The following is a 13,757-nucleotide window of genomic DNA, read 5'->3' on the forward strand; positions in this document are numbered from 1 at the left end:
ATACACAAATGGCTATTACAAACAAAAAGATGAACGACAAGTTTCAAAGAAGAGGTGATGGGGAGAGGCTGTTAGTCTTCGGAGGGTACAATCTTCCCATCCACCACTTCGTTGCAGATCGACACCATGGAATGGTCGAGCTCAGGGTATTGGCATGCTACTTGCTCCAGAGCGGCGTCGAACCCGGCGGAGAGGACTTGAGCAGCGCTCTGCTCGAGCTCATGAGTTTGCTTCTTCAGACCTTCTTTCTCCTCATGAGATCGAGCAAGTTCTTCAGCAGCTTTTTTGCTCTCGTCCCGAGTTTGGGCCAGCTCTGCAGTGATCTTTTTGGTCTCCTCGCGAGCTTCGGCAAGCTCGGCGAGAACCTTGTCCCTTTCATTCTCAACCTTCCCCAGGAGGACCTCCCTATCTGTCGACCTTTTCTCAAGTTTTTCCACCAGGGAAGCTTCAGCTTTTCGTGCAGCCTCCATATCTGCAACCTTGACCCTGTATGGAACTAATTTGCTCTCTAGGTCAATCTTCTCTTGAAGCTGGGTGTGCAGTTTTTGGCGCAGATCGGAGGCCTCCTTGCGTGTGTTCCTTAGCTCAGTGTACCGTCCCGTATCAGGGCGTTGACTAAGTCAAGGTCAAAGTCAACGACTAGAAAGTCAAAGTCAACTCAAGGTGTCGCCCAGGTGTAGAGACGCCAAGAGGAAGCGTCGCCAAGATAGAGACAAGGCGTCGCCAAGGTAAGGCGTCGCCAAGGTAAGGCCTCGCCAAGGTAAGGCGTCGCCAAGGCAAGGCGTCGCCTGGGTGGAGGCGTCGCCCAACCAGGGCGTCGCCAGATCAAACAGTGTAAAAGCAAGGTAACCGCGGTGTGGTTCCCCGATACCCATGGGTAGGAAAGACCATGGAGGGAGCAACGTCGTGGGGAAGCCTCAGGACCCGATATCTCGAGAAAGTGATAAAGAGAAGGAAAAGGTGGTTTCAAAGCCATAGTGATAGTACCAGTGAAGGGCAGCCTGACTCGTGAAGTACCCCTGCCGCCCCAGAGACCCCTTCGGGACAGATACGACCCAAGAGGAAGGTCACGCCCAGGATAACCGGGTGCAGGGTGCGAGAGGAAGGCAGATACGCTCTCAGAGTAAGTGGCTAGATACTTGGGGGCATGAGATGGCACCCAAAAAGCCACCCCTAGCGCAGTAGCACTCCCAGGCAGGAGGACCCACACGTAGAGACGTCCCCAGATGGGCAGAAACGCCCCCAGATGGGGTCATGGCGTCGTGAGGCCCTCCACGTGTACGACAGCCATGCCAGAATGGAAACACCCTCTAGTCAGGTGCCAGGTAATTAAAGATATTCAATTCAGTTTCCCTTTCGGGCATTCTGGTACTATTAGAGCTCCCAAGCGTTTCAAACGTCTTAAATGCGCTACGTTTCGTAATTAAGCGCTTTAAAGAGTGCGTTACGTTAGAGAGTAAAAGCGCTTTAAGGCGCTTTAAATGCTGGGCAGTTTAAATAGCGCTGAGAATGTCGGAAAAAGGGTTGGAACCTTTGGCAAACTTACGAGAAACTCTTTGGTTGCTTGCCCGTGCGTTAAGGTTACGTACAAGTGACTGGAGAATATTTTTGCCAAAAGGAGACAACACACACACAGATACACAGTTCTTTTACCACCTTCAGAGTGCCACACGCGGTGCTCAGATACGTGGGTGGACAGTTTTTGGTGTTTCTTGCTGGCTGACTTGAGCGTCGGAGTGCAAACGGCCGCTAGGGCGCCTCTTTGTCCTCCTTTTTGCAGGAATTCACAGGCAATCAGTGGGAAGGAGTCCTTAGCTGACGGTTGAGGTCGCGCACGAAGACGTCCCGGTCAACCGGACGGAACATTTGGCGCCCACCGTGGGGCTCGATATAAAACATCAGTCCCATCACAAGTTCGAGGAGAAGTTACCAAGCTACAATAACGTTGAAGGAGGTTGGAGTGACAATGGCCCCCACCAGACGAAGAGCAGCGCGCGCAGCCCCAGCAGACCTATCCATGCAGCAGGTCCTGGAAATAATGAGGGGGCTGCAGCAGGACATGGCGGATTCGAAGATGGAGCAGGAGCGCATGCAGGCAGATCTTGACGCCTCGCATGAGCGCAACGAAGAGCTCCACCGTGTGAATGAGGAGTTGCGCCAGGGCCTGAGAAACGATCGGAGGCGGCCTGGGCAGGACGAGACGGAGAACCATTCCCCGCCGAGGGAGTTTTCCACTCCTTTCTCGCAGGAGATCCTAGACGCAGCGATCCCGAACACGTTCGCGGGACCCAAGGTAATCTTCACTGGGATGGAGGACCCAGAGACGCACCTCGCTGCATTTCACACGCAGATGGTCCTGATAGGCGGTTCTGATGCTGCCAAGTGCAAGCTCTTCATGAGCACCCTGACAGGGATGGCCATGGACTGGTTCATTAGCCTCCCCGAGGGTCATATCACATCTTTCCGCCAGTTGTCGCGGTTATTCAGAGAACAGTATTTGGCCAACAAGGCCCCGCCACCGGTCTCTTACGACCTGTTTGACGTGAAGCAGTATCAGGGGGAGACCCTGAAGGAGTATATCAATCGCTTCGGGGCCCAGGTCGTGAAGGTTGGTACAACAGAGGAGCCTATGATCGTGTACGCATTTGTGAAAGGCGTATGCCCCGGCCCCTTTGGCGAATCTATTATCCGCAATCGCCCTAGGACTTTCGCTGAATTACGGCGTAGGGCGGTAGAGCATATTGCTTCGGAAGGGGAGGTATGTGTGAAGCGCACCAGCGCCGTGCCCTCACGCCCGAGGGGACCAACGCGAGTTCAACCCGTCAGAGTCAATGAGACAACGACGGGGAGAAAGAAGCCAGAGGCTAGACGCCCCTACGAGGCCAGAAAGCCCCAGCCTCGGGGCCCCGCCAGAGGTGAACGCCCCTCCAGAGAAAGAGCAAGACCGGCGAGGTACAACTTCGTAGTTGAGTTGAAGGATTTGATCGTCGTACCCAACATAGCCGAGAGGCTGAGGCGACCGGCGAAGACCGACAAGGTGTTAGGGCCTCGCAAAGACTCTTGGTGCGAATTTCACGAGGCTTTCGGGCACCAAATTGATAATTGCCTGTCGTTGGGCTACCAGCTAGATGAGCTGGTGAGGACTGGGTTTTTGAAAGATTATGTCGCAGAGTCCACCACGACCGCCACCCTGCCGCCGCCGGCAGATGAGCCAGCACATGAGATGCCTGTGCTTGGCGAGGTCCACACCATTGCTGGAGGTTTTTCCGGCGGAGGACCCACCGCCTCCCAGCGGAAGAAATACGCGAGGGGGGTGAATTCAATCGAAGAGAGGCTCTCGGGGGAGCCTTGGGAGTCAGATATTGTGTTCACAAGAAGAGACCTCCGAGATGTAGTGCCCCATGACAACGATCCCGTTGTCATCTCAGTCGTCACGGCTGGAAGGAAGGTCCACAGAGTGCTTGTTGATCAAGGAAGCTCGGCAGACGTCATGTTTCTGTCGACCTTTAATAAGTTACGGTTGTCCCCCGATCTGCTGAGTCCCTATACGGGATGTTTGTATGGGTTTGGGGATAACCAGGTAGTGGTCCGGGGGTACCTGGAGTTGAGGACTACGTTCACAGACGGAGAGGCCTCCCGTACAGAGAGCATTCGGTACCTCGTCGTGAACGCCAATTCTGCCTACAATATTTTGCTGGGCAGACTGGCGTTAAACCGCCTGAGTGCAATATCCTCCACCCGTCACATGAAGATGAAGCTACCGGACCTCAGTGGCCGGGTGATAGTCATCAGATCAGACCAGGAGGAGGCGAGGAAATGCTACGAAAACAGCCTGAAGACGAAGAGAGGCGTTTTCATAGTGTACGAACGTCCGCCGAGCGCGGACGCAACGATGATTGAGGCGACGCCCGCTAGGCTGACGCTTGAAGAGGCCATAGCAGAAAGGGCGATGCCCGTAGCAGATGTGCCAATGGAGGAGGCGCCCGTGGAAGAGGCGGTGCCCCCCGAAGAAGCGGCGCCCGTAGAAGAAGCGGCGCCCGCCGAAGATGATAATAGGGAGCAACCTGCAGCTAACACCCTAGAAAGGGAGATTGGCGGCAAAGCTTTCAAGTTAGGAAGCTCGCTAAGTCCAGAAGAACAGGAAGGGGTGGCAGAAGTGATTTCGCGCCACCTGGATGCCTTCGCATGGTCCGCCTCGGATATGCCGGGCATCGACCCCGATTTCCTGTGTCACCACCTCAGCATGGACGCCACGGTCCGCCCCGTGCGTCAGAGAAGGAGGAAGTTCAATGAGGAGCGACAACAGGTGGTGAAAGACGAAACGCAGAAGCTGCTGAGTGCTGGCCACATTAGGGAGATCCAGTACCCTGAGTGGCTCGCCAACGTCGTCTTGGTGAAAAAGGCGAACGAAAAATGGAGAATGTGCGTTGACTTCACGGACCTGAACAAGGCGTGCCCAAAGGATTCCTATCCGCTGCCCAGCATCGACGCCCTAGTGGACAGCGCGTCTGGCAGCAAGGTGTTAAGCTTCCTGGACGCCTTCTTAGGGTATAACCAAATCAAGATGCACCCCAGGGACGAGAGCAAGACTGCGTTCATGACTGAAACATGCAGTTATTGCTATAAGGTGATGCCCTTCGGGCTCAAAAATGCGGGCGCCACGTACCAGAGGTTAATGGACAAGGTCCTAGCGCCAATGCTCGGGAGGAACGTATACGCCTACGTAGACGACATGGTGGTGGCGTCGCAGAACAGGGTGCGGCACATGGCAGACTTGGAGGAGTTGTTCAACACAATATCCAAATACCGCCTCAAGTTGAACCCCGAGAAGTGTGTTTTCGGGGTAGAGGCCGGTAAATTCTTAGGTTTTCTGCTCACCGAGAGGGGGATAGAGGCGAACCCCGACAAATGTGCGGCTATTATCGCCATGTGGAGTCCGACATCGGTAAAAGAGGTTAAACAGTTGACAGGGTGGATGGCGGCGCTCTCGAGGTTTGTTTCCGCCGGAGGAGAAAAGGGGCATCCGTACTTCCAGTGCCTCAAGAGAAACAGTCGCTTTGCATGGACTGAGGAATGCGAAGCGGCTTTCGTTAAGCTGAAGGATTACCTGGCGAGCCTCCAATTCTCTGCAAACCGGTAACGGGCGTGCCCCTCCGATTGTATTTTACTGTAACAGATAGGGCCATCAGTTCTGTGTTGGTCCAAGAGCAGGACCAGAGTCAGAAGCCCATCTACTTTGTAAGCAAAGCCTTACAGGGAGCTGAGACAAGGTACCAAGCACTAGAGAAGGCGGCGCTGGCGGTAGTGTTCTCGGCTAGGAGGCTCCGCCATTACTTCCACAGTTTTACGGTGGTGGTAATGACCAACCTCCCCATACAGAAGGTGCTGCAGAAGCCCGATGTGGCAGGAAGAATGGTACGCTGGGCAGTGGAGCTGTCAGAATTCGACATACAGTACGAGCCTAGAGGATCCATTAAAGGGCAGGTGTACGCGGATTTTGTAGCAGAACTTTCGCCCGGAGGTGAGCCGAGTTCACAGTGGCTGCTCTCGGTTGGTGGCTCCTCAAACCAACAAGGGAGTGATGCGGGAATAGTGCTGGAAGGACCCGACGGCATACTGATCGAGCAGGCCTTGCGTTTTGCCTTCAAGGCAAGTAACAACCAAGCAGAATATGAAGCCCTGATTGCAGGAATGCTCTTGGCCAAGGAGATGGGCGCACAGAACCTCCTAGTGAAGAGCGACTCCCAGTTGATTACGGGGCAGGTGTCGGGAGAGTTCCAGGCGAAGGACCCCCAGATGGCGGCGTATCTAAAATACGTCCAGTTGTTGAAAGGGGCGTTCAACGCTCTTGAGTTAATACACGTCCCGAGGGAGCAGAATGCCAGAGCCGACCTGCTCGCAAAGCTGGCCAGCTCAGGCAAGGGGGGTAGACAGAGGACAGTGATCCAGGAGACCCTCAAAGCTCCGCGTCGATTCGTGGAAGACAACAGGGTGGATGTCCTCCAGATTTACGCATCAAGGGGAAGGCCGAGGAGTCATTCCTCATTAACCCAAGATACGCAGAGGGCGCCCCTCATCAGTATATACGCGGATGCGTCTGAGGAAGAGCAGATGCAGGTTTGTGTCCTGTCCACGGGAGACACCTGGATGATGCCCTATAAACGGTACCTGGCGGATGGGGCCCTTCCAGTGGACCCTGAAGAGAGTAAGAAAATCAAAAGGAACGCCGCAAGATATACCTTGGTGGATGGGGTGCTGTTCAGACACGGTTTCACTCACCCTATCCTAACGTGCGTCAGTGGCGATGAGTGCACCAGGATAATGGCGGAGCTACATGAAGGCATCTGCAGAAGCCATGTAGGAGGAAGGTCCTTAGCCTCCAAGGTGATACACGCAGGTTTCTTCTGGCCAACAGTGAAAGAGGATTGCGCACGGCACGCCCAGCGGTGTAAGCAATGCCAAAAGCACGCCGACTGGCACAAGGCGCCGCCAGAAGAGTTGCGGTCCATATACAGCCCGTGGCCTTTCCACACATGGGGAATTGACATCTTGGGCCCTTTTCCACTGGCAATCAGGCAGATGAAATATCTGATCGTCGCCATAGAATACTTCACTAAGTGGATAGAGGCAGAGCCCGTGGCACAAATCATTGCGCATAAGGTACAGCATTTTGTGTGGAGAAACATCGTGTGTCGCTTTGGCGTACCCAGGCGCCTGGTATCTGACAACGGGACCCAGTTCGCCAGTCAGCAGTTGAGAAATCTGTGCGCTGAAGTGGGAATCAAGCAAGTGTTCGCGTCGGTCGAACACCCCCAGACCAATGGACAAGTAGAGTCAGCAAACAGAGTTCTGCTGAGGGGGTTAAAAAGAAGATTAGAGAAGGCCAAAGGGGCGTGGGCGGAAGAGGTGCCAAGGATTGTATGGGCATACCACACCACGCCCCAATCCTCTACTATGGAGACGCCGTTCAGTTTGGTGTACGGGTCGGACGCGATGATTCCAGTAGAAATACACGAAAGCTCACCGCGTTTTCAAAACTTTGTGGTGGAGGAATCTAATGAGGAAAGACGGGTAAACCTGGATCTGCTAGAAGAGGCCAGGGAAGAAGCTAGAATAAAAGCTGAAGCGATGAAGAGAAGAGTGGAGCGGCAATATAGCTCTAAAGTAAAGCCACGACAGTTTCAGGTGGGCGACCTGGTGATGAGGAAAGCTCACCCTTACGAGTTGGAGAATAAGCTGTCTCCCAAGTGGACCGGGCCCTTCAGAGTTACTGAGGCTAAGGGCAACGGTTCGTACAACCTGGAGACTTTAGATGGAGGCCCTATCCCGCGCAGTTGGAATGCAGCCAACTTAAAATTTTATTTCAGTTGACCTATGTAAGCAGCATGTAACAATTTAGTTGAAGGGGACGCTCTTTTTCCCTTTCGGGGGTTTTTTAATGAGGTCACCCTAATAAATGGAAAAACCAGTTGAGAAAAAGAAGTGCCTTGGTTTTCAGCCTTTATTTTTCCTTGTTAGAAGTAATGTGATGCGCCGCCTAGGCCATGGTGTCGCCAGGGAAGAAGGTGTCGCCTAGGTCTAGGCGTCGCCCAGAAAGAAGGCGTCGCCCAAGGAAAAGCATGCATCGGTGGCAGAACGAGACGAAAGGAAGTCGCGCGGTATATGAAGCATATGCAAAGTAAAGTGGCGTTGTAAAGAATTATGATATTGAAAAGTTGTTGTTACAAGCAATGTTCAGTACAAAATGAAAAACACAAACAAGTCACTTCTCAGCGCTCATCAGAGTCATCACTGGAGGAAGGCCGAAGCCCCTTTCCCAGCCCGCAGCGCTCGAGTAAGTCGTGTCCTCTTTTCTTGGTTTATTTTCGAACCTGCATAAAGGGAACAGATGTATTAGAGACACAGTGAAGAAAGACAGGCACAGTTAGAAAGTAACGAAGGTCGAAGTTGCCTGAGGCAGTGGTTCTTACTTATGTACTTCTCAAGAGTCCTAGCGTTGAACTCCAAGCTGATCACCGTAGCAGAGTCAAAACCTCCCGCCTCAGCAAGAATCCGGCAAGCTATTTGATCACTTGGAGCCAGATTCTTGAGGGGTTTAGCTTTGAGGGCCTTTTCCTCTCTCACCCAGTACAGTGGAAACCCATCCAGAGCGTCGGGAACAAGATCAGTACAGTAGATCTTGAAGAACCGGCCTTTCCACCCCGTGAACGAGCTTTGGAAGGGCGTGAAGAGAACTCTTCCGGGTACATTGCTGAGAGTTACCCAGAGGTTGTGTCTCTGTCTCTTCACCTCAAAAAAGTGAAGAAAGAGGTCAACCGAGGGTGCACAACCCAGAAACCCAAAGAGGACATCGAAGGCCTTGACAAAGGCCCAGCTGTTGGGGTATAACTGGGCTGGAGCCACGTTGATCTCCGTCAGCAGCTCCTTCTCGAACCAGGAGAAGGGTAAGCGCACCCCGATGGTCTTGAACACCACCTGGTAAAAGTAAAAGAAAGGGACCCCGTTGTTGGCCCGTTCGTCTCCACACACTGGCTCCCCCAGAGTGCAAGGGAGCACAGCGATGTCGTCATCGTGCCTCCTCGCGAAGGCCCGGTGGTCGTAAGAACACAACTCCCCTTTGTGTTCCCGTACGGCCCTGGTGGAGAGCAAGCACGAACACTCATCAAGAAGTTCGCTCGAGGCCCAAGGGTACAAGTCTGTGGGACGAACCCTAGGGGAAGCATCGTGAGAAGACATTCTTTAGCACGATCAGGATGGCTAGAAGTGCAAGGGTTGAGCGAGGGAGCGAAGGTTAGAACAGCCCTTCGACAGAGAAAAAAGGGTGCAAGAAGAAAGAACGCAAGTAGGATATGAAGAGTGAGAAAACGATGAAGATAGTTCCAGAGCTTGAAGAGTTAAATAAAGCGGTTAGAGCGCCAAACGACGTGAATGGATGCACCGCACGATTGATACACGTGGCAGAAGATGAAAGGATGACGCTGGCACCTCTGGTTTAAATCAGAAAATGTCCCGTCAACAGAATATCCAATGGTACGATCCGCCGTCGAAAATGAGCCAGGGGCACAGCAGGAGTCAGAAAATGAAATGACTAGATACCCCACCAACCATGTAAGCAGCGCCACGTGGATCAAGTCGAATGACAGAAGGTCCCATCAGCTATACAAGGAGCGCCGCGTGGATGGCACAGGCAAAGCCTTGGGCTCTTCGCTGTTATCAGGCGTTGACCAAGGCAAGAATTAAGGTCGATGACGAAGTAAAGGTAACGCCCGAGACGTTGCCAGGAAGGACGTAAAGGGCGACGACAGACGAGAAGTTGCGGGCGTCGCCAACCCAAATACCGACTGGCGTTACCTCCCCGATACCCCCAGGTAGGAAAGACTGAGGAGGGAGAAGAAATCAGAGAAAGGCAAAGTTAGTTGCAGGCGTCGCCTCCCCGATACCCACAGGTAGGAAAGACTGTGGAGGGAGACGAGACCGTCAAACGCCATCGAGTCACTGGCAGGGTGTTCCCCGATACCTATGGGCAGGAAAGACCATGGAGGGAACAAAAACCCCACAGCACTCAGCGTTTTAGACACCCGGGGACGATACGGTGCTGCTTTAGCAGGCCTCTCCTTAGGCGTGGGCGTCGAGCGTTAAAAGATCAAAGAAAGAGCCTTTCGGTATCAGAGACGTCCCGTGGACGATACGGCGCCACTTAGTGAGCCTCTCCATGGGCGTAAGGGTTGGCGGGCGACCTTACCCAATCATACCAAACCGCCCAACGAAGTGTGAGAAACGGGCAGAACACAGATAAAATAATTGAAGCGTATGAAGGGAAAAGATGAGAACGAGATCGCATAGGCAGAATCGTATGTGAAAAAGAAATAAAGACAACCATGCGAATGTCCCAAATCAGCAACAAGAGTGCGGATAGTTCAAAGAATTACAAGTTTTGGCAGATAAAATCAAAAAGCGAAGGTAAAGAATGAAGAGTTAAGCTTGAAGAGGAAGGTGGCGAATGAGGGGCAGCAGTTCAGTCGTTCAAATCCATGGGCACGACCTTCCCGTCGACTACGTGGTGTGTGGGGTCGCAGTTCGAAAGGTTGACGCTAGGATTCTCGCAGGACGCCTGGGACAGGGCCTCTTGGAACCCCTCCTCGAAGGTGCCCGCCATCTCCTGGATAAGGGACTTTTTCTTCTTCTCCAGTTCCTCAATGGCGGCGTCTCCAGAGGCCACTTGCTTCTCCAGAGCCTCTTTCTCCACGCGAAGCCGGCTAACCTCGACCTGCAGTTTGTCGTAGTCAACTCGGAGAAGGTCCATGGCTTTGGCCTGCGTGGCCATTTCCTCCTCCATCCGCTCCACCTCGGCAGCCTGTTCACAGCAACGGTCCTTCAGGTCTTTGTGAGTTTCTGCATCCGCTTTGACCACTTCCTGAAGACCCGTCACCTGTACTTGGAGAGCAACTTCACGAGCGTAGAAGTCAGCCTGGAGCTCCAAGTCCTCTGCCAGTTTCCTCTCAGTTTCTGCCCTGGACTCTTGTGCTTGTTTCAAGGAGGAACAATAAGCCTCGTTCTGGCGTCCCAGGATCCTCATCTCCTCCTCCAGGGTAGTTGCCTTCGTTTCCAAGGCCTGGAGAGTTTGAGTTTGCAAGACAGCGTTTCTGGCCTGGGAGCGCCATTCGAGAGCCACCGCCAAGAAGGCCCCCAAATAGAAAGGCATACCTTCCCTCCTGTCGGTACCTTCTGGCATAGTCTCGCCACTGAAACCCCTCATCAGATGCATGATTGGAGGGGGAATGGCAATGAAGTCGGGGGCGGCAGCGTTGGGAGCGGGGGAGGCGCGGTGGTCTTGGTTTTCGCCATAAACGCCAATGCTGAAGATCAAAAGAGAAAGAAAGGGTTCAGAGAAAAGGGGTTTGGGCAGAAGAAAAGGGGAAAATGGAGGAACCCTAGGAGCGCCCTACCCACAAGAGAACGAAGGGAAGCGAAAGGAACAACGAAGCATACAAACAATACCCAGAGAAATACGAGAATAACAACAGTCCCAGGCAGTTTCCTATAATGCGACAACAGTGAAGAGTTGAGAGTGCTCGAAACCATACCTTTGCTGATTGAAATGGAGGCGGTAGGAGAGCGCAGGAAGGGGAGAATCGCAAGTGCAGAGAGAAGAGGTTTTGGAGGCGATGAACAGGGCAAAGTAGCAGAGTGAATGAATGTAACAGTAGGGTGAGCGCGGGGTTTGGAGTAACTTAAACGTTACATTTCGCGACTCAAGAAGCGCTAGCTAAGGGCCGCAGGATCGCGCCACGCGTCAGAGGATCAATTACCCAAGGGAAACGCAAAGGTCCCTGGAGGATGGCCGTGCGATGGGCCACGTGGCGCGCGATCAAGGGTAGCCCAAAAGGTATTATCATCCTCATTTCAGGGGATGTCCAATCAGTCATTAAGAATACCCCTGCGGTTCAGAAGATGTCGCGTCAATAATTCGAAAATTTGCTGAGTCAGCAGAGAATGACACGTCATCGAGAAGGCACGTGGATGGCGGGGGCAAGGCTTTAGTCTTTGCGCTGAAGACAAGTCTTCGGCTTAAGACTGGGGGGCTTGTGTACCGTCCCGTATCAGGGCGTTGACTAAGTCAAGGTCAAAGTCAACGACTGGAAAGTCAAAGTCAACTCAAGGTGTCGCCCAGGTGTAGAGACGCCAAGAGGAAGCGTCGCCAAGATAGAGACAAGGCGTCGCCAAGGTAAGGCGTCGCCAAGGTAAGGCGTTGCCAAGGCAAGGCGTCGCCAAGGCCAGGCGTCGCCTGGGTGGAGGCGTCGCCCAACCAGGGCGTCGCCAGATCAAACAGTGTAAAAGCAAGGTAACCGCGGTGTGGTTCCTCGATACCCATGGGTAGGAAAGACCATGGAGGGAGCGACGTCGTGGGGAAGCCTCAGGACCCGATATCTCGGGAAAGTGATAAAGAGAAGGAAAAGGTGGTTTCAAAGCCATAGTGATAGTACCAGTGAAGGGCAGCCTGACTCGTGAAGCACCCCTGCCGCCTCAGAGACCCCTTCGGGACAGATACGACCCAAGAGGAAGGTCACGCCCAGGATAACCGGGTGCAGGGTGCGAGAGGAAGGCAGATACGCTCTCAGAGTAAGTGGCTAGATACTTGGGGGCATGAGATGGCACCCAAAAAGCCACCCCTAGAGCAGTAGCACTCCCAGGCAGGAGGACCCACACGTAGAAACGTCCCCAGATGGGCAGAAACGCCCCCAGATGGGGTCATGGCGTCGTGAGGCCCTCCACGTGTACGACAGCCATGCCAGAATGGAAACACCCTCTAGTCAGGTGCCAGGTAATTAAAGATATTCAATACAGTTTCCCTTTCGGGCATTCTGGTACTATTAGAGCTCCCAAGCGTTTCAAACGTCTTAAATGCGCTACGTTTCGTAATTAAGCGCTTTAAAGAGTGCGTTACGTTAGAGAGTAAAAGCGCTTTAAGGCGCTTTAAATGCTGGGCAGTTTAAATAGCGCTGAGAATGTCGGAAAAAGGGTTGGAACCTTTGGCAAACTTACGAGAAACTCTTTGGTTGCTTGCCCGTGCGTTAAGGTTACGTACAAGTGACTGGAGAATATTTTTGCCAAAAGGAGACAACACACACACAGATACACAGTTCTTTTACCACCTTCAGAGTGCCACACGCGGTGCTCAGATACGTGGGTGGACAGTTTTTGGTGTTTCTTGCTGGCTGACTTGAGCGTCGGAGTGCAAACGGCCGCTAGGGCGCCTCTTTGTCCTCTTTTTTGCAGGAATTCACAGGCAATCAGTGGGAAGGGGTCCTTAGCTGACGGTTGAGGTCGCGCACGAAGACGTCCCGGTCAACCGGACGAAACACTCAGCGTCCAATGCGTCCTCCAACCTTGAGTGTTCCATCTCAGTCATCAGCAGGTTGCAAGTGAGCTTCTCCGCCTCAGCCCTTATCATAAGATTTGATTCCTTGAGCGCGGAGTTCTCCTCTTGGAGCTTCTTGAGTGAAGCCTTCACAGCTCTTGATACGAGCAAAGGAAGATCTTCCGCCATGGTCTTCAGTTGGGCTGTGAAGGGTCCCAAGGTCCCTTCAAAGGAAGCTGGGAGGCTTGATGCCGATGCTGGAGGCACTGGCGGGGTATGATGTTGACTTTCACCACCACCCTCTTGAGTTTGTAAAGCAAGGGGGCTTCTAGGCGTGGTGGTGAGGTCGGGGATTCTGTTATCAGTATTGGCGAAATCTGAGCGCCCTCATCTTCTCCTAGTGCGGCCCCAGCGATGGATGTGGTGGAAGGAGGACCCTCTCCGACAGATACAAACGGTGTTGAGGCGCTTGGAGGGTTTTCCACGTAGTTAGGGCCGCTGCTTTCAACTACTGGGGGCGCGGCGGCCAAGGGTGTTGCTTGGACAGGTCCTAGCAGAGCTGGAGGTGAGGGTGGTGTTGGTGTTGGGAGTGTAGGTGGCATAGAGATGGCCACCCTTGTCCTCTTAGTAATAAGACCATCCTCAGTATCTTCGTCGTCATGTTCTTCCTCTTGCACCACCTGAGGAGTCTTCCTTTTGGGTTTCCTCAAAATTAGTTTTTTCCTTTCTGGGGCGGGTTGTACCCCAGAAGAAGTTGGACCTCGGGGAGGAGTCTTGCCTTGGGCAGCGGCGATCTCCACCACCGAGTTGGGCACGGTTTGGGAGCCCGCCGCGAGCTTGTGAGATCGGGCGATCGCCCTCAATTTCGCCAGTTTCCCTTTTCCCAACATGTTATCTG

At 53.4% G+C, this 13,757-nt stretch overlaps 1 protein-coding gene across 1 annotated transcript; it reads right to left on the reverse strand.

Annotated features, from left to right (window-relative positions):
• Positions 1–71: 71 nt before the first annotated feature.
• Positions 72–13,048, reverse strand: LOC137833942 (uncharacterized). Its single transcript, XM_068642011.1, has 2 exons — positions 12,888–13,048; positions 72–615 (listed from the first exon to the last, which is right to left on the reverse strand). The coding sequence occupies exons 1-2, from the start codon at positions 13,046–13,048 to the stop codon at positions 72–74; spliced, it is 705 nt and encodes a 234-aa protein (XP_068498112.1).
• Positions 13,049–13,757: the final 709 nt, after the last annotated feature.

The sequence above is a fragment of the Phaseolus vulgaris genome, chromosome 5 (assembly GCF_000499845.2).
Source record: "Phaseolus vulgaris cultivar G19833 chromosome 5, P. vulgaris v2.0, whole genome shotgun sequence".
In the NCBI taxonomy this organism is placed as follows: domain Eukaryota; kingdom Viridiplantae; phylum Streptophyta; class Magnoliopsida; order Fabales; family Fabaceae; genus Phaseolus; species Phaseolus vulgaris.